The 25,539-nt window shown below is 38.6% G+C and overlaps 1 protein-coding gene across 2 annotated transcripts in view; it reads left to right on the forward strand.

Annotated features, from left to right (window-relative positions):
• The window catches only part of DPYD (dihydropyrimidine dehydrogenase), a 627,421-nt gene that overhangs the window by 329,773 nt on the left and 272,109 nt on the right, over positions 1-25,539 (forward strand). For both annotated transcript variants that reach the window (XM_030572745.1, XM_030572746.1), the window contains 3 exons: positions 9,723-9,830; positions 14,672-14,841; positions 18,638-18,848. In XM_030572745.1, coding sequence (XP_030428605.1) covers positions 9,723-9,830; positions 14,672-14,841; positions 18,638-18,848 — 489 coding nt within the window. The remainder of the gene's footprint in view (positions 1-9,722; positions 9,831-14,671; positions 14,842-18,637; positions 18,849-25,539) is intronic.

A 25,539-nucleotide genomic window follows, 5' to 3' on the forward strand; every position in this document is an offset into this window, starting at 1 on the left:
TTCAATGGGAGGTTGGGAAGGGATCAGCTTTCAAAAGGGGCCATGTAGACTCTGGATGCTCTTCAATTTTTGAAGGATAAAATGTAAAAGTTGGTCTATTTCAGGAGCATTTTTGTGATTATTTTGTATATTTTAATAACAATTCATATGGGTTTACTACAACAAAATTGCCAAACTGGCAACTATTGATGGAGGAATGCACTTAATTATTCAAGGAAACCTGTAACAACTTAATTTCCATTTAGACAAAATATTTAAACTTCTAGTTCTGTACTTCTGCAACCTTTCTGATGAAATTGACGAAGGTACAGAACACTCCCATCCTGCATAGTTGCCTGATATAGTCATCCTCACAATTATAGTTTATATATGCCAATCGCTCATGACCATCCTGAGAAGAGAACTGATTCAAGAAAGCACCCAAGAATATGCTTGACTTTACACATGTGCTTGGGTCCTGTTGAATTGACTGGGGTTTGAGCATGTGCCTAAGAACTCTTCCTAAATAGGGGTGGAGAACATCTACAATTGGAAGAGGGACAAAGCAGAGGTCAGTGACTTTTCCTCTGCTCCCCAGTGCTTAAGAAGGAGAGGGATGCTCCAGAGCCAAAGTTTTAAATAACATTCACCTGTACAAATACTGTCTCTGCTTTTTTTTTTTAAATGGGTCAGGGGAAAATTTAGGACTGCTGTTTATGAATGGCAGCAGAGTGGGAAAATAAAGTTTGGGGGTCAAGATGCCTCCAAGCTATATGCCTTTTGCTGTGAGGCTAAGGAGAATGTTAATCAAGGATATAAAACAAAGACTATTTTTCCCAGAAGGACTTGACTCTGATGCACTAAATAGCAGGAAACTCTTTTTTCACCAGCCAGTTTGTTTAGTCAAGACAGGCAGGTAAAGGGAGAACAGTAAGTTGACAGAGTGCATCGTTGTCGTTTGGAAGTGATGTCCATAATTGATGATAGCAATGTGATGACCAAAACTAATTAGGAATCCAAAAACAAATTCTCTCTATCCACTCCACAGCCTGGGGGGCACTGTCCCTGTGCTCACACAGCACCATCCTTGTGCACACACATCTGTACGCACATGTGGGTACATACACACATACCAGGTCACCTCCCTCTGCCTGTGTACAGACTTCTCAGAGGCCCCATTGCTCTCTACATTTGCATCCACCTCTTCCCCTGGGCCTCCATCAATCTGTGCATCCCCGCCGAGTTTGTTGGGCTCAGGCAGCAGCTGCCACACAGCAGGCTTCAGTGTGGCCAATGCACACGTGCTACAGTTCAGCGCTTTTGCATTAATGTGACGTGCCCGGGAGGCAGATTATGAGGTAGGATCCCATTCCCCCTTCACACTGTGAGGTGCTCAGCTTTACCTGGCATGAGGGACTTCTCTCAGGCTCCTTGTGCACTGCTCTCCCACCTGGAATAAAGGGAGGGGGACTCCCCACCACAACCCTATATAAGTAGTTCCTCTGTAACCCAGGTGCCTTGTAGTGATTTCCTTCTCCTCCCCCCACTTTTCCGTTTTTTTTTTAATTAACAAAGCCCTCAGCTATCATTAGGGAATTACTCTTTAGGACTGGGCAAGTATACCCTATCCCAGAGTAAAGAAATCATTAATAAAAAACAGTAAAAAGAAGCAGTTATATTAAAAAATAAATCTACCAGGCTTACAAAGGAAACAAATTTGAAAGAGCCACCTGCTGTGGAGATGAGGCAGTAATCTCAACAGCAGGAAATAAAAGGAGGAGAGGAGAAAAATACAAAAGCATAGACATTAAAAAAGTAATTAAAACACTTATCTCCATCAACATACATGACAAACAAAAAAAATCAGGCACCTAAAAACGTACTCTATTGAACTGCACAACAGGAAGTAACAAAGCTGCCACCATAAAAAAGCCTTCTCCAGGAGAAAAGAGAGAGATCCTTTAAAAATATAAGCCTCAAAAGTATTTACTAATGTGCTAATCACTAATAGCCTGACCTTGAGAGATTGGAGCACCTGCAGCGCACCCGCAACTTTATTGGGAATGGCATTTCTCAGGATTAAGCCTTTAAAAATATACAGTGAGTAACTCTTTAGATACCAGTGACTTTCTGTTGAATATTATTCCTGTGGGTGTGTTAGAATGAATTTTAATAGAGCATTAGTATAATAAGTAGTGTTCTACAGTTGGAGTAATCAGTAATATAATGTTGCATTTTAGAATAGTTCAAAACCTAAATCATTGTTTAACATTGATGGATTGACAGCAAAATTATCAGTACTTAATCCTGTTCATCATAAACTGATGTAAACAAATAGGTTGAGCATGTAAAACTAAATACAGATATGGATCTTATGTCTAGGGAAAACTACATTTTGGACAGTTATGAGAAGCTACTGTTTTAATATTATCTTTTAAGGTAGTTCTTTAATGTACTTAAAACTTGTAATAGAGTTTGCTCAGCGACATAGAATAAAACAGATTTTTGTGCATAGATTTTTTTGATCTCCTCTTCCCCTGATCAGAACCCAGACATGTTGAAGAGGAATAGAGCATTCAAAAATAATAAAAGATATTTATAGGATTTTTTAAAAAATATACATATATTCTTCTCTGTCATGCATCTTTGCTGTTTAGTGATCAGTGTCTGTTAATTTCCTGGCAAACAGAGAACTTTATCAAGCAGAGGTAGGGTGACCAGACAGCAAGTGTGAGAAATCGGGATGGGATGGGGGGTAATAGGAGCCTATATAAGCAAAAGCCCCAAGTATCAAGACTGTCCCTATAAAACTGGGACATCTGTTCCCCCTAAGCAGAGGTGTATATCTGAAATATTTGATATAGAAGTATGAGAGGCCAATGAGAGAGCTGAGTGGAAACATAGGTGTCTTCGGTTAATTCAAAAAGGCTCTTTTCAGCAGAAAAAAATAGGCATATGGATGCTCCCTATAGGAGGCATGTCATTTATTCATCTAGTTTAATAAATCATTTTAAGAGTGGAAGAAGAGTGATAGTGAAGATGGAATCTTTGGAGATTTAACTGCTAAAATCAAAGATTTCTCTGACTATATACAAGCTGCAATTTTTCAGAGGTTTATAATGTGGCCAAATCTGGGTTGATTATCCTGAGGCAAAGGCCGCACCCTGCCAGATTTCAGGTCTTGCTCCAGAGAATGAGGTGCTAACACATTTCAACAAAAAGGTGGTCAGAATTTTTTAACATGGGCAAAACAATGTGTTTTTTCCTAGTCTCATTCTTGACTGACATTTTCCAAAAGTAATTCATTCTGAGGCAAACACCCACCATGGAAAATTTTATCCCAAAAGGTCAACGTTTGACAGTTATAAGCAACGGAAAACGGACTTATAATAGAAGGTATTGGGCAACCTCACTACTAGCGATATTACTAATTCTGTCTATAATTATGGCAATGCTGGTCCATAGCTGAGTTCCATTTTGTTCTTAAAAAATTGATTCAACTTTTATTTAAAAAAAAGTAGCCTTTAGTTTGAGGCTTCTATGTGATATCCCTACCTTTTGACAGCAACAACTCTATCTGAAGTGAGGAAGCAGAAGTGCAAGAGCATAGTTCAGCTTGTCTGAGCCTTTTTAACTCTACATTTACTTACTTACCAGTGTTTAAGATTTTTTAAAATATAACCTTAACTCTGAATTTTCTGAGTTTTCCATATTTGGATTTTTTAAAAAAAAAAAACCCTCCCGTTAGGCTGCTGATATATATTTAAAACTAACTTCAGCTTTTGTTTATATTTGACCCTTACCATGGAATAAGGCTTATTTTGTGTGTCAGTTATTAGAACTGGCTGAGAAGTTCATTCACACCTGTAAATCTGGCTGAACATACCAGATTTAAGTAACTCAAACAACGAATGCAGGCTTAGAAGGGGAGAGGGAATTTAATCCAAGTGGGAGAGAGATGTATGCTGTTCCTCTTTGCCCCAGCCTCCTCTCCCTTTTAGTTTTCCTACCAGGCCTGGGCAGTAATTGCAGCAGTAACAGCAGCATTTTCTTTTTTTAAAGACCTGGCTGAGGATGTGTCTTTGCTTGTGAGTGTACAAGGTTACATGTGCGTTGTTGTGCCATAATCCCCCTACTGTCCACATCTAAATTCCTGGAGCAAGTTCCAGAAGGATAGTCTAGTGTGTGAAAGCTAGCATCCTTGAGGGGTGTGGGTACATACATGCCTCTGCCTTGAACCCAGTGCAGTGTGGATGGCAGCAAGCGGCGTGTACCAGGTCATGCATATCAATAGTCTTCCAGCCTCAGTTCCACAATGCATTGATCCCTTTGTTGCCTGTCCTTTACCCAAAGATCTCTGATCTTCCATTCCCAGCAGTACTGGTAACCAGTGCTGAGCACTTTTAGTTCTCCCTTGAACTATATTGATCAGCTCAGCAATCATGGACTATGCTTAAAGATCTGCTGCCTTGTCTCTGGAGCACATCTGGGTGCTAATCAGTGCATGGTCAGAGTAAGCTGTTCTCCTGACTTTGTCCATACCAGCAGAAGCAGTCTCCTGTACCCAGATATTTCACAGAGGGCTATAGGAGACAGACATTCACCAGACTCCATCCTAGTGCTGGGAGCACATGAAGCACCCCAGGCACCTGTACTAGAGAGTGAAGGACTCATCCACTCCTGGTGGGGATCTAGCATATGATCTTACCTGGACTGGGTGCTCTCCAGGGCCACGAGTACTGAACCTGAATTCAGACACACACACCTCCTCAACCCTACCAGTCTCATCATATGACAGGACATAGCTGAGGGTCAGGGAGGCAACAGGGAGTTTAGAGGAAGCCAGGAGAGACCCGGAGGAAGAAGAGCATGTTACTCAATACCTCTACCTGGCAGACCTGGTTCAGAAATCTCCCCCCCTCCCCACCCCGAGGAGTCATTTTAGAAGGATCCCAAGCTGTGGCAGGAACTGGAATCTGAGGTTGGTAAGTTAGGATGCACCCCCACACCCCCATCTGGCTCTAGTAATACATGCCTGAAGCCGGCCCCCTCACCACATCTACCCTCACGCCACCTCAGCCTGGTCCTTGAGCAAGATACAGCTGCACATCAATGATTTTATTGAAATCACATGAACCATTATAACACATTTAGTGGAATCTATAACAGAGTATTAACGAGCCATCACTATGCCCCTGTATCTGTGTTTTTCTCAGCCCATGCTGACAGTGGCAGTCCCTGGGCCACACAAAACGAGTGAGATGGAGGGAGAGAGTGGAGGGTAAGTTTTTAAAGGCCCAGGTACGGGAATAAAAGTTTAATGACATTTATGGTTTTGCAAAACCCCAACTCCCTGCTCTCCAAAGCCCCATCTTTTCCTTCCCCTTACGAATGGGAGCTACGTGGAAAGGCAGTGTGAAAACATAGGAAAGGGCTTGTAACTGTGCCAGACATATATGAGCATGTGAGGGGAAATCCCTTAGCATTTCCTTCAAATGTAAATAGTATAAATGTGGTTTTCTTAGATTTGTCTGTGAAAAGAAAATGCATCTTATGCAAATAACAATAAAATGAATTCTAAGCAGTAAATCCGTAGTATTCTATTTTGTTATCACTGTAGTCAGCATAAAAGATCTTGGACCAAATTCATCCTTATCCAGTTCCATTGGTTTCAGTGGTATTGTACCAGCAATGAATCTGGCCCATTAGCATGAGACTCTTGGCCTGATTCTGAGCCTCTTAAGATTAGTGGGAGTTATGTCACTGACTTTAATAGGAGTAGAATCAAGCTCAGTTACAGAGAGAGACTGTACAGGTTCAAAGGAATGAAAGTTCTTTTGGTTTGGGGAGAATATTGTTTTCATTTTTGAAGGTCGGGGGGAGGGAGTTTAGGGCCACATATTACCTTTAATTCATACTGGAACTCATGCTAATGTCAATGAGTTTTGCACACAGATTGAGGTTGGAATGTCACCTCTGGTAGTGTAAAACCCAGTAGCAGCAGGGGCTCAAATCTCTCTCTCAACTCTCTCCTCAGTCTTTTGGGCAGGGACTTAAGCACTGAGAGTTAGAGGACAGTGCAGTGCTGTAGGGCTGCTTATTGTGGTACCCATTTTAGAATGATAAAACAACATATGGATAGCAGGGGAGAAACAGAGCAATCACGATCCGTACAATTTTTGGACTATTTCATATTCATATTTTACATACTCTTAATAAATACACACCAATTAACTGGCAGCACCTCCGCCTATCCCTTATTCATTGTTCATTAGCAAATGTTCTTACTTTCAGAGGAAGTATGATTTTCAAGGGTTGTAATCTGCTATACCTTGAATTTGCACAAGTATTTTCTTACCTGATTTTTCTCAGCATCTAGCTATAGACATGTAGTATTCCCAGCTACAAGTGTTCAAAAATCATGAATCTTGCCAAAAAAGAAATTGAAGAGCAACTAGCAAAAGACACACAAACTAAGAGCAAAAGTTTTTGTAAGTACATTGGAAGCAAGAAGCCTGCCAAACAATAGTGGGGCCCACTGGATGACTGAGGTGCTAAAGGAGCACTAAAGGAAGACAAGGCTGTTGCAGAGAAACAAAAGGAATTCTTTGCATCGGTCTTCACTGCAGAGGATGTGAGGGAGGTTTCCACACTTCAACCATTCTTTTTAGGTGACATCTGATGAACTGTCCCAGATTGAGGTATGAGTAAAGGAGGTTTTGGAACAAAGTGATAAGTTAAACAGTAATAAGTCACCAGGACTAAATCTGAAGGAACTTGGATACAAAATTACAGAACCACGAATTGTGGTGTGTTACCTATCACTTAAATCATCCCCTGTACCAGATGACTGGAGGATAGCTATTTTAACTCCGATTTTTAAAAAAGGATCCAGAGGTGATTCTGGCAATTACAGGCCATTAAACCCCATCTCCAGTACCAGTCAAATTGTTTGAAACTATAGTTAAGAACAGAATGAATAGAAACTCAAATGATCACAATCTTGGGGTAGAGTCAACACTGCTTTTGTAAAGGGAAATCATGCCTCACCAATCTGTTAGAGTTCTCTGAGAATGTCAAGAAACATGTGAACAACGATGATATAGTGGACATAATGTACTTATGTGACAGACTGTACCCCTATGTTGACCACTTTTACAAGACTATGATAAATTATGTACAAAGTATACCTTGAGAGGTATCGTTTGAAAATTCATAGTTTGCTGACCATTATTGTCCTGATAAAATGTGTGGCAACCTTGTTTGTAAAATTAAAAGATTATATTGTATGATATTAAGGCATATTCCAAATCTGGGGAAGCAGCACAAATCAGTTCCTGGGAGACAAAAGGCAAACTGATGACTCAGCCAAGTGTCAACAAAGTCAAATGGACTGTCATTTGATTAAGTGGCCATTCTTTGGCAGAAAGAAGGGTATGAGTGAGTAATTTACATCTTGGCAAAGGAACAAACTGGCTGTCACCTGAACCCCAGGTGGAGAGGATCCTCAAAGAGGAGGAAAAGTAATAAAAAAAAATTAGGAACAGAGGCCCCAAATTACCTCTCTCCTCTCATCTCTACTCATGGCATCAACATTTGAAAGACAAAGGAACCATCATTGAACTGGGGGAGTGGTTCTTGGCTGAAGTAATCTAGCAAGACTGCGGCTAGCATATGCTGAGAGAAACCTTTTGCTTTCAGCTCACTTAGCTTGTTAAATTAGGTATTAGTTAGCATTTTACCTTGTATTTCTTTGTAACTAATTCTGACTTTTGTGCCTCATTAATCTTAATCACTTAAAATCCATCTTTCTGTAGCTAATAAACTTTTGTTTTATCTAAACCAGTGTGCGCTTGCATTGAAGTGTTTGAGAAACTTCGTTTGCAATAATAAGGTTTGTGCATATCATTTTCTATTAATGAAATGACTGACTTTCTGTGAGCTTGTGTTGTCGAGGAGGGTACTGGATAGTACATAACACACATTTCCGGGGACAAGTCTGGAACTGGGAATTTGCTGGTGTCACTCTGTAATATAATTTAGGATTGGGTGGCTAGAAGCACTGATATACTTCAGATCAGAGTAGTTTACGTGTTAGAGGCTGTCTGTGAGCCAGGCCAGGAGTGGTTGCTCTCACAGCAAAGCAGTGTAAAAGGCACCCCATATTAATATGAGAATTGAAAGATGGATAAGGAACTAGTTAAAGGGAGACTACAGTGAGTCATATAATGGCTGGAGGGAGGTTATTACTGGAGGTCCTCGGGGATTGGTCTTGGGACCAATCTTATTTAACATTTTTATTACTGACCGTCTCACAAAAAGTGAGTGTGCGCTAATAAAATTTGTGGATGACACAAAGAAAGGAGGTATAATCAATACAGAGGAGGGCTGGAATATCATACAAGAAGATCTGGATGATGTAAACTGGAATAATAGAAATGGGATGAAATTTAATAGTGCAAAGTGAAAGGTCACGCATTTTGGGACTAACAACAAGCTCTAAGCTGGGGACTTGGCAGTTGGAAGCGACAGAGGAGGAGAAAGACCTGAATGTATTGTTTGATCACAGATGTGATATGGCCATGAAAAGGGCTGATGCAGTCCTAGGATGCATCAGACAAGGTATTCCCAGACAGGACGGTTGTTAGTACCATTATACAAGGTACTAACAACTGTTCACCAGTCCAGATTGCACCCTGAGTAATGTTGCAACTTGGACTTTCAGTAAACATTTGACAAGGCCCCTCAACAAAGGCTCTTAAGCAAAGTAAGGAGTCATGAGAGGTCCTCTCATAGATCAGTAACTGATTAAAAAATAGGAAACAAAGGATAGGACTAAATTGTCAGTTTTCTTAGTGGAGAGAGGTAAAGAGCAGGGTCCCCCAAGAATCTGTACTGGGACCAGTGCTATTCAGCATATTCATAAATGATTTGGAAAAAGGCATGAACAGTGAAGAGGCAGAGGCAACTCCCATTTCCCTCCTCCCCCACCCCCCGCCGCCCCCCAGTTCTTTTTTCAAATTGGGAAATTGATCAAAATCAACTTTTCCCCATGAACGGTTTCAGTTTTTATGAGTCAGTACTTTCCAATGAAAAAATGTTTTGTTTGAATTTTTTATACTATATAATTACTAAGTATTTGACAATTACATGCCTCAATTATCTAATGATTTTAAAAGTTAATGTATTGGAGAGTATTTTGTTAATTTGTTTCCTGTTTAGATATAAAAGTCCAGACTTTTGTTGAAAATGTCATGTTATTTCATTCAATTTGGATGAAAAATAACTTCCTAATTCCCATGTCATCTAATCCATTTTCTCTGCTACCCAGCTGCACAGAAATGGAAAGACATCCTTTGCAATCTTTTGGTTTAATTGTGAAGTCTCTTTACCTTATCACATACTGTTGCTGTACAACTATGTTATTAATAGCCATAAATAAATAAAGACCAATAAGAACTTGCAGGTTCCTGAAAAAAAAATCAAGAACATCCACTGATGATGACATTACAAATGTGCTCCGGGCAGATATGAAATTCTGGTACTTATGCCCCTTCCTAATTGATTAGACTGACTGGTTAGCATCGTGGTGTTATTTTCATATGCAAGGTGCTTTGCTAAGGCCCCTGGTTTGGTAAAACTGTTGGTATTTTGGTGGTTTTTAAGACAGTTTGTCCTGCTTAACTCTTATTTTTTAATCTTTGAAGTTTTCTAAATGATCTACTTACAATTATATGTATTAGGTTTACCAGAGCCAAACAAAGATGGCATATTCCAAGGATTAAGAATGGATCAAGGTTTCTACACTTCTAAAGACTTTCTACCACTGGTAGCAATGGCAAGTAAACCAGGTATGTGTATATATAATGTATTGTTTAAAACATGTTCAGTAGATGGTTAGCAATTATATTAGTACTTAGTGGAGTTCCATAGTAAACAGACACTTGTACAGTGGTATATCCAATAAAAGCGCATGTGTAGATGCAGAAGGATGTATGGTTTAGATTGTTGTGTCGCAGCCCTCTTAGGGATGATAAAAGACAACCAGGGAGGCTGCAAGTCTTTGAAAATTTGATTACAATTCTACAACAAAGAAAATGAAATAAATTTAGAGAGGAGCAAGGGAGAGAGATAATAAATTACTATAATTATATACTAAATTATAAATATTAACGTCAAATTATATTTGGATAAATTACATAGGCTTATCATGATTATCACTGATACATTGTATGCACTTTTCTAGTAAATGTAAGGTGGTCATGAAAACTTTTGAGGTTAAATAAAGGGTTGCCAGCTTGAAAACTTGAGAAACATTAGTCTAGATAGGTTATGGGTAGTGTTATGCCTTTTTAAACGTTAAGAATTGTCCTCTTGAAAAATAAAATCACATTGCTTGACTGGGCATTACAGTATATGACTGTTCATTAGTCAAATGATTGTTTCTATATTCAGTTATCCAGGCTAATATACAGTACAATCTGTATGCAGTAGTTATGCCATAATCACCTACAGAACAGATCAGTTCAATGTGCTGTATGTGGAACTGCACCTGAAGATCATTCAGAAAGTTCACATGATGTTGAATGTGGCTGCCTGCTTCCTTAACAAATTGATAAGTCAGCAGTAATAAGTCTCCAGGACCTGACAGTATTCGCCAAAGAGTTTTGAAGGAATCAAAGGTGAAATTGCAGGACTGCTAACTGTCCTCTGTAACCTATCATTTAAATCAGCTTCTATACCAAATGACTGGAGGATAGCTAATGTGACGCGAATTTTTAAAAAGGGCTCCAGAGGTGACCCTGGCAACTACAGGCCAATAAGCCTCACTTCAGTACCAGACAAATTGTTTGAAACTATCATAAAGAACACAGTTGTCAGACACATAGATGAACATAATTTGTGGGGAAATAGTCAACATGGTTTTGTAATGGGAAATCATGCCTCACCACTCTAGTAGAATTCTTTGAGGGGGTCAACAAGCATGTGGACAAAGGAAATCCAGTGGATATAGTGTATTTAGATTTTCAGAAAGCATTTGGCAAGGTCCGTCACCAAAGGTTCGTAAGCAAAATAAGTAGTCATGGGATAAGAGGAAAGGTTCTCTCATAGATTGGTAACTGGTAAAAGATAAGAAACAAAGGGTAGGAATAAAAGGTCCGTTTTCAGAATGGAAAGATGTAAATAATGGTGTCCCCCAGGGATCTGTACTGGAAAAAGGGGTAAACAGTGAGGTGGCAAAATTTGCAGACGATACAAAACTACTCAAGATAGTTAAGTCTCAGGCAGACTGGGAACAGCTACAAAAGAATCTGGCAAAACTGGGTGCCTGGGCAACAAAATGGCAGATGAAATTTAATGTTGATAAATGCAAAGTAATGCACACTGGAAAACATAATCCTAACTATACATATACAGTGATGGGGTCTAAATTAGCTGTTACCACTCAAGAAAGAGACCTGGGAGCCATTGTAGATAGTTCTCTGAAATCATCCATTCAATGTGCAGTGGCAGTCAAGAAAGCAAACAGAATGTTGGGACTCATCAAGAAAGGGATAGATAAGAAGACAGAAAATACCATATTGCCTCTATATAAATCCATGGTACGCCCACACCTTGAATTCTGCATGCGGATGTGGTCACCTCATCTCAGAAAAGATATATCAGAATTGGAAAAGGTTCAGAAAAGGGAAATAAAAATGATTAGAGGTATGGAACGGCTTCCGTATGAGGAGAGATTAATAAGACTAGGACTTTTCAGCTTGGAAAAGAGTTGACTAAGGGGGAATATGATAGAAGTCTATAAAATCATGAGTGGTATAGAGAGAGTGAATAAGGAAGAGTTATTTACTCCTCCTCATAATTCAAGAACTAGGTGTCACCAAATGAAATTAATAGGTAGCAGGTTTAAAACAAACACAGAAAAGTGTGGTTTTGTTTTTTTTTCATGAAATGGACTGTCAACTGCTGGAACTCCTTGCCAGCAGGGTTGTGAAGGCCAATAGTATAATGAGGTTCAAAAGAGAGCTAGATAGGTCCATCAATGGCTATTAGCCAAGATGGGCAGGAATGGTGTCCCGAGCCTCTGTTTGCTTGAAGTGACAGGGGATAGATCACTTAATGATAACTTCTCTGTTCATTCCCTTTGGGGTACCTACCATTGGCTACTGTCAGAGGACAGGATACTGGGCTAGATGGCCCTTTGGTCTGACCCAGTGTAGCCGCTCTTATGTTCTTATACAGTTTCCCACAAACAGCTTGCACAAATGGTCTGTTGCAGGAACTTTGTTTTCTGCTTTTAAAAGTGAAATTTTATGTTAACCCTTTTTAGTACAAAGTGGAAGTGTTGCAGAAATAAAGATTTATCCCTTCTCTATTCCATCTTCATCTGCTATGTTAAATAGGTTACTTTTATCCATTTTCTTAAGCTGAAAATAAATGTAGAAAGAAAAATATGCAGGGCTGGGAGGAAAGGAATTGCTGAGAGAGACTTGGTTTAAAATAGATGTGATGAAGAACTGTAAAGCTATAAAGCATTTGTTCATTTAATAAAAATAAAACCATATAAAATAAAAACCACTACCTTGAAACAGTTATAAAATACCCAGATTTATATTCTAAAATACAATACAGAACTCAGTGGGATGACATGTATACTTAGTTACTCACATACATACATGTTTGCAAGATCGGGATGCAAGTTCATTGAAAATGCTATCTCTCACTGAAGAAGCATATTGTATTTGCTAGAAGATAAAATTAATTTTATTTGATTTATTCTGAAAAGACTAAGTATGAATTTTGAGGAAACACGAATCTTGCAGATCACTATAAAAATACTTTCATCAATACTCTGTAGGTATTTGGAATCCTACATTTATTAATGTATCTGTTTTATATACATTGCTTTTTCTGGTCCGAGGCTGTAAGCACGTCATGCTATTTAAAACCCAGAATTTGAAAATAATATTTAGTCATCTAACACAATATTTTTTCTTCTTAGATGACAATTCTCCAGTGATTAGACTCCCCCACGATATATATATTTCTCCCTATTTGCAACACTCCACCTAAACTCTTTCAATTTTCAGCTCCATTGCTTGTGAGTTTATATTCCCTCAAATTGGTTCCAAGAAATAGGCCTCCACATTAAAATAAATGTGTGTGAAATACAAATATCTACAAAGATTTATACATGTGAGTATCCCCATTAATTTTAGGCCCCAATCCTACAAGTCATTAAGTGTGGGCAGATCTCTGCACCCATATGGAGTCATTTGCAGGATTGAGGCCTTATCTGGGAGAGAAACCAAGATCTGAATGGCATTGTGCCTAAACTTCTTGCTCATTTGAAGTGGTATTTCTAGGTATTTCTGTTGGAATGGTGTCATAGGCATGCCTTGCACTGTCATCTCCCATATTGTGCTTGTTCTTTGATAAAATAAAGGAGTTCATTTTCCATTGCTGTCAATCTACCACCTTTCATCGGATTGAATTCATTTTGGAGATAAATTATTATAGACAGAAGTAGATATAGTAAAGTAATCAAAGCCCCATGCCATAGGCACATGGAAAAAATGACCGAGCCTTGCAGTCATTGGTACCTTTTCCAAGTGGAGAGGGTTTTGGGGATCAGGATATCTTTGTTCTTCTTCTGTGAATTTAAATTTAAAGTATTATTTTCTTGAAAGAAATTGATATTTGTGCTTCTGCACGCTTGCTGTGAAAATTCACAACTGTTATAGCACAAAGTTAAGACTTACAGAGCAATGATTATATGGTCAACACAAACTCTTCTGAATGAAACTATCACCAACTCATTGAGATTATAGCTTTATATTATTTATGCTATAATTTTTTTAAATTACTGTAATTTGTCTAATCAGCAGTTAGTTACATTTAAATTGATGCTAAAGTGCAATCCAATATATGGAGCACATGCATTTTAGTTTTACTTAAGAATCTCTTATAAGTGAATTATCAAATAGAGCACGCTGGATAATGAACACTTAGAAAGTCCGAATTCTCTCTGTTTCTTTTTGCAAATAAAGTCTGTAGAAAACCAATATAGATTAAGCACTTAGTTCAGAACAAGGTCCCCTAGAAATTATTGTAAGAATAATAATCTTACTGCATCATGTTCAGCTGCCATAGGGAATGGCTTATGAGAACCATGCCATAATCAGGATATATTCAGAGTCTTTTATAAAAGTTACTTAATTTATGTGGCTGAGACCAATATTATTAAATTATCAGATGGGGCAATAAATAAGTCAAAAGCTGTTAGAAAAATACAAAGTGCCACTCTTTATAAACTATAAAAATGGTTTTTACTTAGGAGAATAATGAATCTGATGAAAGTAGTCAAAATTTAATTTTTGAATGATGACCTCAAATTGATTGAATCTAGTATGACAGAGCCTACATTCTTAAAAATGTATTCTAGTTTATAACCCTCCGTGATAGGCAGGCATTGCTGCTAAAGGTACTGGCTATGAAATTACGTATATGAGCATATCTTAAAAGTGGGGATAAAACTGTCTTTCAATGAAGCAGAATAATTTGATAGTGACACTCCATGCTTGGAAACTGCAAGATGCAATTTTACACTGCTTTGAGTACAAGTGTCTTTTGAGTTGTCATGCAGAAATGGTTCTCTACTTGAAAATGGGGTTTTCTTTTCATCATTCAGGAATGTGTGCCTGTCACTCTCCATTGCCATTGATACAGGGAACTGTAATTGTACTTGGAGCAGGAGACACTGCTTTTGATTGTGCAACATCTGCTTTACGCTGTGGAGCTCGCCGTGTATTTGTGGCCTTCAGAAAGGGATTCACTAATATCAGGGCTGTCCCTGAGGAGGTAAAACTGAACAATCAGAATGTTTTTGTAGTAGTAACAAGACTGATTTTATGAGATGGAACACTGATTATCATTGTTATTTATAGAGGCCCAACTTGTGCAAAGCACTTAAAACACTGTTACATAAGGTTTAATTCATCAAAATGAAATTGAAATTTGTAAATATTTATTCAAAGTCTGAGGCTCATTTTATGTTGTGCCTGTGTCAAATTATGCCCTCAGTTATGCTTGTGCAATTCTCCGTGAAGTCAATGAAAGTAGTGCTTGCGTATCTGAGGGCAAATTTTGGTCTTTTTTTTATAAACTCTAAAATATGTAGAAATGTTTAAACACACATATGCAGCCCAGCTATCAAATGATGAGGCATACCTGAATCATTATGGGCCATTCTAGTATTACTGGTGACTTTTCAGGAATCTGATTTCCCCAAAAAGATGCAATTTGGAACACACTTAATGAATTGCAGTGATCCAGACGAAGAAGGTATAAAGACATGTAAAAAGGTTAGTTAAGATTCTTTGGTTTTTATGCCTATCAAAGGCTGGTGAGCGATGGCATTCAGCATATATTTCTATGCTTAACTTGATTTTGATAAACATTTTTTATTATGAGACCATTTTCATTTGTCTTTAATTATTAGATTTTGGTGGCCTTATTTGGTTATAATTTATGTGACACATACTTTTGCATAATTTATACTTATGAGACATGTAATGTACCTCAGTCATGGAATTTATGTGAAAATGGTCCTGTCTTTTTAAGAGAAAGTGTACATCTTTGGAGACTTCATAGTTACATTATGTAATTTCTCAATGTGCATAATTTACTTCTGTTTTCCTTGCCAAAAGCAAACACTCAAATTGGAGTGGGGCGTTCTTTTAAAAAAAAAAGAGAGAAAAAGAAAGCTTATTGATATAAAATGTAATTCATGTACTGATCTGTTTTTCAGTTCATCAGTATTCAGACTCCCATGATCTTTGTGAGTGTATGTGCAAATCTTTGTATTTTTTAAAGTTGTCATTCTTAGTCTGTAATTATACCTATTAACTAAATCATACTACAGATTGGAAATTAATAAAGTAAAAATTGCCCCTAATCAAAAGGGCCGGCTCCAAGCCCCAGCACGCCAAGCACGTGCTTGGGGCAGCACGCTGCGGGGGGCGTTCTGCCAGTCGCCGGGAGGGCGGCAGGCGGCTCTGGTGGACCTGCAGACGTGCCTGTGGGAGGTCCGCTGGTCCCGCAGCTCCAGTGGAGCATCCGTAGGCTTGCCTGCAGGAGGCCCACCAGAGCTGTGGGACCAGCGGACCCTCTGCAGCCACGTCTGCGGGAGATCCACCGGAACCGCGGGACCGGCAAGCGGCACAGCGCCCCCCGCGGCGGGCCACCGTGCTTAGGGCGGCGAAATGGCTAGAGCCGGCCCTGCTAATCAAGCACAGCCATTATTGACATTTCAAACACTGCCAGATGCTGAAATGCTGTAGAATATCACAGGTATGGAAGAGATTATTTGTCATATAATCATGTAGGGCCAAATCCTGAGTGGAGAATTTGAAATATAGTACCTATATTCAAGGCGGGGGGAGGAGGAAGTGATGTGGGAAACTGCAGGCTCATTAATTGGCCTCAATTGTATGCAAGGTCTTAGAACAAATTTTGAAAGAGAGAGTAATTAAAGACAAAGGTAAATGGTAATTGGTATAAAATACAGCAAGGTTTTACAAAAGGTAGATTGTACCAGACTAGTCTAATCAATTTTCTAGACGTAGCAAATGCAGTAGTTCTAAACTACCTGGATTTCAGTAAAGCATTTGATACAGTTCCACATGGGAAATTATTAGTTAAATTTGAGAAGTTGGTGATTAATATGAGAATCCAAAGATGATGGGTAAGGAACTGGTTAAAGGGGACACTACTGCTGGTAAACCTGAAAGAATTATCAGGCTGGAGGGCGGTTCCAGCAGAGTTCCTTGGGAATCAGTCTTGGGACCAATCTTATTTAATATTTTTGTTTATGAACTTGACACAAAAAGTGAGTGTGTGTTAATACAGTTCGCTGATGACACAAAGCACTGGAATAGCATACAAGAAGATTTGGATGACCTTGAAAACTGGAATAATAGAAAAGGGATGAAGTTTAATTGTGCAAAGTGCAGGGTCATATGCTTAGCAAAAATTCCCGGTGATGATATCTATAAGCTTGGGACTTACCATATGGAAGTGATAGAGGAGGAGAAAGACCTGGGTGTATTGGTGGCTCACAGAATTACTGTAAGGTGCCAATGTGATGCAGCCATAAAAAAGGCTAATGCAATCCAAGGATGCATCTGGCAAAGTATTTTCAGTAGAGATAGAGAAGTGTTATTACCATTGTACAAGGCACTGGTGAGACCTCATCTGCAGTACTGTGTGCAGTTCTGATCTCCCATGTCACCCTTTCTCTGCAGCATAGGGGAGTTTAGGTCATTTGTGACTTGAGCTAGAGTAAATGATGGGTTCTCTGTAGCTTGAACTCTTTAAATCAAGATTTGAGGATTTCAGTAATTCGGACAGAGGATGAGCCTATTGCAGGAGTGGGTGGGTGAGGTTCTGAGGCCTACAATGTGCAGGAGGTCATATCAGGATGGTCCCTTCTGGTCTTAAAGTATATGGATCTGTGAGTCTTCATTCCTGTGAGAAGGGAGTCTCTCTTTATCTTCTCCTTTCCCTTGCATTAGATGTTGACTAAAAATTGGATCTCTTTCTGACAAAAATTTCCACTAGAAATAAATCCTTTCAAAATTATTTCAATAGAGAAATATTGATTTCCCCCCTACACACAGAGGAATTTGCTAAGCAAAAAAAGTGTTTAATTTCAAATTGACATTTTAAAATGAAACACAAGTGTTTCGTTTCAAAGCTCTAATTTTGTTTCTTTGTAGTATTTTAAAACAACATATTATTTAAAAAAAAATTCAGGAAGGAGAAACTAAAGAAGTTGGAAGACCTTATTTTCCATACCTTTTACTGTTTAAAATAGGTGTTTACTATTTTAAACAGTATAAAGGTGGTATAAAAATTAAGTTTTCCCACATTTTCTTACTCTTTCTCAACTTTTCCTACTTTCAGAAGGAAAACAATGTTTCAGCATCTGACACTACTGTTGCACACTTTGAGACACTGGACGGGGCCAGATTTTTAGAAAGTGTTGAGCACCTTCTGATAATAATCCAACAATTTATGGAAAAAGTAAGAAAGTGGGGAAAATTTCAGACTGATTTTTCTTTAACCAAAATCTTTTGTTTATAAGAAATTGAGGTGTTTTCCCATAATTCCTTGTTTCAAAAATATTTTGGAACATTGACAAATTTTGTCAAATTATTTTTTCAGAGAAAAATTTAGTTTATTTTTGACAAAACCCTACCCACGCCCTCAATTTACTACCACTTGTACCTAGCATTCAGTGCAGGCCTACCCCACGTCTAGGCTGCAGTCAGTACTGAGTCTGTGCTCACCTAGACCTGTCTTTAAAAGACCAACATACCTTGTTACATAGGGTAATTCCACTGACATCAAAGGGACCACACCAGTCTAAATCCAGAGTAACAGAGGAGAAAATATGAAAAATTAATACTCTTCTCCATAGGTGGATATGCTGATCCACTCAATATCATTGGAGACTTTGGAGTAAGTATCAAGAATAGACTGTAGCCCTACACAGCAATATTTTTTGCTAGATATGGAATATATGCAAACTTCATGAATCAAAATCTTTCTGTGAAGACATCATAATCTTTGTATGACTTTTCTTTTTCCACAGATGGAACTTGCAAAAGAAGAAAAGTGTGAATTTCTGCCTTTCCTCTCGCCTCGGAAAGTTGTAGTGAAAGGCGGACGAATTATTGCTATGGAATTTGTTAGAACTGAGCAAGCTGAAGCTGGACACTGGATTGAAGATGAGGATCAGATTGTCCGTTTGAAAACAGATGTGGTGATCAGTGCCTTTGGTTCAGTTTTAGGTGACCCTAAAGGTAACGCTTAGTTGTAATATGCTATATAACAGCCTGTTATTATTTTAGTATTATTGCTATTTACAGTTTGGGAACTTTGGCTTTCCTCTCCTAAATTTTGTCCTCAATTACAATTGGATGAACGGGTTGTGGGAAGGTGGAATTGAGCTCTTAAGTCTAAATGTTCAAACTTGAAGTAATTTGGGCTGGATGCCCCTGTTTTTGTTTGCACAACTTGCAACATTTTAAAGAGACCCAGTTTTTAGAAAGCATTGAGCACCTGCCTTGTGATCTGCCCCTTTTTATGGGATCTCAAGTTGAGTACTCAAAATAACTAATTACTTGAAGGCACCTTTGTGTGTAAGTTATGGAGTGGTGTGTTAGAAGGTGTGAGAATATTACTGTGCAACTTAGCCCCTAAGAGATCGATCCAAAATCCAGTCTTATTTCTAAGACACCACTCAGTGTGGTATCTAACCATGAGATATTTGAAGATCAAGTGCAGTTAATTTTGGAAAAGTGATTTTGTAGTGAATGGCATTACAGCATTCTGTTTTAAGGCTTAACCTTAAATGGTTCCTAGCCATTGCAATTCCGCACCCCCCCCCATATAAGTAACTTCCTTGTCACATTAAATATTCTCCTACAGACTGAATTAAAGTACACTAGGTGCCATAATTGCAAATTCAAGGGGTTGTCTGAAAATCAAGCTGCATTCTGACTGCTTCATATATCAGTGAAAAAGAATGAAGGTGGAAGCAGAACGTAAATGGGCAATTCTGTTCTTAATGCAAGAATAAATTAATACAGCTTGCCTATCCACAGCTATATAGGCTCTATAGTCTTCATCTTGACATTACCAAACTAAGCACATATAACTCTAAAGATGGGTCTCACCCAAAACTCAAGATCCAAACACCCCCTCACAAATGAGATGTAGATGCAAATATTGCTGTGCATATCCATTTATAATTGGAAGACATTTGCAGTAATATGGTGCCATTTTCTCTTTTTCTGACTGTAATCATAAGAAGAACTAGGGGCTGCTGTGATGGGTGGATGCTCTCTATATTGCTCAGGGCTGAGCAGGGATCCAGACTCTCTCACACATGCACTCCTCGTGGACTGGAGTCTGAAAAATCAGGAGCTAAAACTGATGAAGAAGCTTGGCTTCTCTTTGGACAGATTGAAAGGATTCTACTCTCCTTAAAAGCATTGTACATCAAAGGCATATTAAATACCAAAGCCAGCTGACCAAGTAGAAGAGAGATGAATCACAATTAATTGAGCCTGAACTGGGAGGGATTCATAAAGGTGATTGAGATGCTGGGAGTCCCAGAGATGGACCTGTACACCTCCAAGTATAGTAATACCAGGAAATTACTCCATGACATATCCTCCTGAAATTTTGGGCATGGATGCTCTGATACAGAAATGGACCAGACTCATACTATGTACTCCTTCCCATTTGCTACTTTAAAGTACTTCAGAGGAGAAGGCCACAAAAAGTTTTGGAAACCCTAGTAGCATTACACTGGCCACAGAGACTTTAGTTCTCTTAGTGCAAAATACAGCTCAAAACCTCATAACATGGCAAAGACTTCTGTGCCTTCTTAGTCACAGACAAGTAGTAAATCCAAAACCATCCAAGTCTAGCAATAGATGTGATTGTCTTGCAGCTTCATACAAGGACATTTTTACCTCTGCTTTTTCTGTAAATATTCTACATGGACATTCTTTGGAAGAGAAATAAAGACATGCTTTTGAGTTTTCTGGAACAATTGATGGAATAAGAAGATTTTACTAACTTTCACAAGGAAGACAAAACATTAAGTAATGGAGAGGAGCTATAAGAACATTTTAAGAATTCCAGAATGTTGCTGACAGATGTCAGTAGAGCTCTCTGTAACACAAATCAGATATCTAGTACTTCCAATTCAATAATAGTTATACTAAGGAACAATGTTTACAATTTTTAATCCAGCATATTATCACAGGGATATTTTAGATTTTCTATTACAATAAAAGAAAGGGTGCAAAGCCATTCCTTTAAGGTATCCATAAATTTAATTTACAGGTGTTCGCTTATTGGGTACGTAACAAATGATTTTTGATAATTTAATTCAAGCTGTGCTGTTATCTACAAGGAAACTGCATCCATAGTACTCACAGTGATACTCATTCTGTGCAACCTCCTGTTGTGCAGTTATTTAATGGAGTAAATCAGAAGCAGGAGGGACCCTGAGGACTCTTTGTGAGTGGGGACAACCCTTCCACTTGGTGATATAAAGAATTTAATATCTGTTTTGCTTTTGGTCTAGCGATCAATCTCACCAAGGAAGTACAAAGAAAAGCTAGGGTTCAAATTTTTTATAGAGTCATGAGCCAGTGTCTTGATGGAGTTAACTTTAATTGGAGAATATTTTCAAAAAGCCATTTCAAATCCTTCATGAATTCTTGCTATTTAGAAGGTCTTTGGGAAGGTTTTCTCAAACCTCTTGGGTTAATAAAATATATTGCCTGTATCAGTGGCAAATTGTGTTGGTTCTTGGTTCGGTTCCAGGATAAAAGGTTACTCTATCTTGTGTATAGGTATTCCCACACTCAATCTTGCTTCAGTGTTAATTTGGTGGGCTGATGCGGCCTAATGTGACACTTGACATTTTGGCTGACACTTCAGTTTTGAACAAGGGACATCCAGAACTAAAAGCAGAAGCTGCTACAGCTTGGACCAAAACTCTATAGCTGATGGCTATAACAAATCACATCCTTTGTGGATTTGCACAGAGGGGGACCAATAACTAATGCTTACCAGTGAAATAAACTACCACTAACTATATCCCTTTCAAAAGATGGGGAACCTAATGCCCATTTTCCTGTTAAATTATCCATTTATGAGTTCTGTGTAGCAATGTGCTGTAGTCTGACAGGAACAAAGTCATAATTCAGGCAGATTGTGGAATGAGTCCTTTCCCTTGGAATGGGCAACATACCTCACTTTCACATGTTGTGTCTGTGGATACTGCTACTGGTATAGCAAGCTGAGTGCAGAAATTTCTCTCACATACAGGAAAAGTTAAAAATAAATAAATAAACTATGCACAAATAAATTGGCATCACATTAGCTATCCTCCAGTCATTTGGTACAGAAGCTAATTTAAATGATAGGTTACAGATGACAGACAATAGTCCTGCAATTTCACCTTTGAGTTCCTTCAGAACTCTTGGGTGTATACCATCGGGTCCTGGAGACTTATTACTGTTTAGTTTATCAATTTGTTCCAAAACCTCCTCTAATAACACCTCAATTTTGGGAAGTTCCTCAGATCTGTCACCCAAAAATAATGGCTCAGATATGGGAATCTCCCTCACACCTTCCACAGTGAAGACTGATGCAAAGAATTCCTTTAGTTTTTCCAAAATGGCCTTATCGTCTTTGAGTGCTCCATTAGCATCTCGATCGTCCAGTGGCCTCACTGGTTGTTTAGTAGGCTTTCTGCCTCTGATGTATTTAAAAAAAAATTTTTTCTATTACTTTTGGAGTCTTTGGCTAGCTGTTCTTCAAATTCTTTTTTGGTTTTTCTGATTATATTTTTGTACTTCATTTGCCAGAGTTTATGCGCTTTTCTATTTTCCTCATTTGGATTTATCTTCCACTTTCTAAAGGATGCCTTTTTGCCTCTCACTGTTTCTTTTACTTTGTTGTTTAATGACAGTGGCTCTTCCTTGATTCTCTTACTATATTTTTTTAATTGGGTATACATTTAAATTGAGCCTCTATTATGGAGTCTTTAAAAAGTTTCCACGCAGGTTTCAGGGATTTTACTTTTGGTACTGTACCTTTTAATTTCTGTTTCACTAACTTTCTCATTTTTGTGTAGTTCCCCTTTCTGAAATTAAATGCTACAGTATTGGGCCACTGTGGAGTTTTCTCTGCCACAGGGATGCTAAATTTAATTATATTATGGTCATTATTACCAAGCGGTCCATCTATATTCACCTCTTGGACCAGATCCCATGCTTCACTTATGACTAGATCGAGAATTTTCTCTCCTCTGGTTGGTTCCAGGACTAGCTGCTCCAAGAGGCAGTCATTTAACGTGTTAAGAAACTTTATCTCAGCATCCCTTCCTGAGGTGATATGGGTATAGTTGAAATCCCCCATTATCATTATTGGTTGTTTTGTTTTGTTTTCTTATTTTAATAGCCTCTCTAATCTCACTGAGCATTTCAGAGCCAGTAACACCATTCTGGTCAGTTGGTCTGTAATATAGCCCTGCTGCTATATACTTATTTTTCAAGCATGGAATTACTATCCCTAGAGATTCTATAGTACAATTTAGTTAATTTAAGTTTTTTACTTCATTTGATTCTATGCTTTTTTTCACATATAGTGCTATTCTTCCACAAGCACGACCTGTTCTGTCCTTCCGATATATTTTGTACCCTGGTATTACTGTGTCCCATTGACTTTCCTCGTTCCATCAGGTTTCTGTGACATCTATTGTATCAACATACTCATTTAATACTAAGCACTCTAGTTCACCCTTATTATTTAGACTTCTAGCATTGGTATATAAGCATTTTAAAAACTTGTCATTTTTTGCTGTCCCCTATTGCATCATGTAATTGAATAGGACTTTTTTCATTTGACTGTTTCTCATCACATTTTCCCTGTATTTTATCATTTTCCATCCTCTCCTCCTTATTAGGACATAGGGAATCTCCATTTATAGATCTTTCCCTAAGGAATGTCCAAACCACATGCTCCTTCGCACCTGTTGGCTTTCCCACAGCGCTTAGTTTAAAAACTGTTCTATGACCTTTTTAATTTTAAGCGTCAACAATCTGGTTCCATTTTGATTTTGGTGGAGTCCTTCTTTCTTGTAAAGGCTCCCCCTCTCCCAAAAGCTTCCCCAGTTCCTAATAAATCTAACCCCCTCCTCCCTGCACCATTGAAAGTAGAAGGAAGCTTCGGTGAAAGTGATCATGAAATCATAGAGTTTGCAATTCTAAGGAAGAGTAGAAGGGAGTACAGCAAAATAGAGACAATGGATTTCAGGAAGGCGGATTTTGGTAAGCTCAGGGAGCTGATAGGTAAGGTCCCATGGGAATCAAGACTGAGGGGGAAAAACAACTGAGGAGAGTTGGCAGTTTTTCAAAGGGACACTATTAAGGGCCCAAAAGCAAGCTATTCCAATGGTTAGGAAAGATAGAAAATGTGGCAAAAGACCACCATGGCTTAACCACGAGATCTTGCGTGACCTACAAAATAAAAAGGCGTCATATAAAAAATGGAAACTAGGTCAGATTACAAAGGACGAATGTAGGCAAATAACACAGGAATGCAGAGGCAAGATTAGAAAGGCAAAGGCACAAAATGAGCTCAAACTAGCTATGGGAATAAAGGGAAACAAGAAGACTTTTTATCAATACATTAGAAGCAAGAGGAAAACCAAGGACAGGGTAGGCCCACTGCTCAGTGAGGAGGGGGAAACAGTAACGGGAGACTTGGAAATGGCAGAGATGCTTAATGACTTCTTTGTTTCGGTCTTCACTGAGAAGTCTGAAGGAATGTCTAATATAGTGAATGCTTACGGGAAGAGGGTAGGTTTAGAAGATAAAATTAAAAAAAGAGCAAATAAAAAATCATTTAGAAAAGTTAGAGGCCTGCAAGTCACCAGGGCCTGATGGAATGCATCCTAGAATACTTAAGGAGTTAATAGAGGAGATATCTGAGCCTCTAGCTATTATCTTTGGGAAATCATGGGAGACAGGGGAGATTCCAGAAGACTGGAAAAGGGCAAATATAGTGCCCATCTATAAAAAGGGAAATAAAAACAACCCAGGAAACTACAGACCAGTTAGTTTAACTTCTGTGCCAGGGAAGATAATGGAGCAAGTAATTAAATAAATCATCTGCAAACACTTGGAAGGTGGTAAGGTGATAGGGAATAGCCAGCATGGATTTGTAAAGAACAAATCATGTCAAACTAATCTGATAGCATTCTTTGATAGGCTAACGAGCCTTGTGGATAAGGGAGAAGCGGTGGATGTGATATACTTAGACTTTAGTAAGGCATTTGATACAGTCTCGCATGATATTCTTATAGATAACTTATAGATAAACTAGGAAAGTACAATTTAGATGGGGCTACTATAAGGTGGGTGCATAACTGGCTGGATAACCGTACTCAGAGAGTAGTTATTAATGTCTCCCAGTCCTGCTGGAAAGGTATAACAAGTGGGGTTCCGCAGGGGTCTGTTTTGGGACCGGCTCTGTTCAATATCTTCATCAATGATTTAGATGTTGGCATAGAAAGTACGCTTGTTAAGTTTGCGGATGATACCAAAGTGGGAGGGATTGCAACTGCTTTGGAGGACAGGGTCAAAATTCAAAATGATCTGGACAAATTGGAGAAATGGTCTGAGGTAAACAGGATGAAGTTCAATAAAGATAAATGCAAAGTGCTCCACTTAGGAAGGAACAATCAGTTTCACACATACAGAATGGGAAGAGACTGTCTAGGAAGGAGTATGGCAGAAAAAGATCTAGCGGTCATAGTGGACCACAAGCTTAATATGAGTCAACAGTGTGATACTGTTGCAAAAAAAGCAAACGTGATTCTGGGATGCATTAACAGGTGTGTTGTAAACAAGACACGAGAAGTCATTCTTCCGCTCTACTCTGCGCTGGTTAGGCCTCAGCTGG

This window comes from Gopherus evgoodei, chromosome 8, assembly GCF_007399415.2.
Source record: "Gopherus evgoodei ecotype Sinaloan lineage chromosome 8, rGopEvg1_v1.p, whole genome shotgun sequence".
In the NCBI taxonomy this organism is placed as follows: domain Eukaryota; kingdom Metazoa; phylum Chordata; order Testudines; family Testudinidae; genus Gopherus; species Gopherus evgoodei.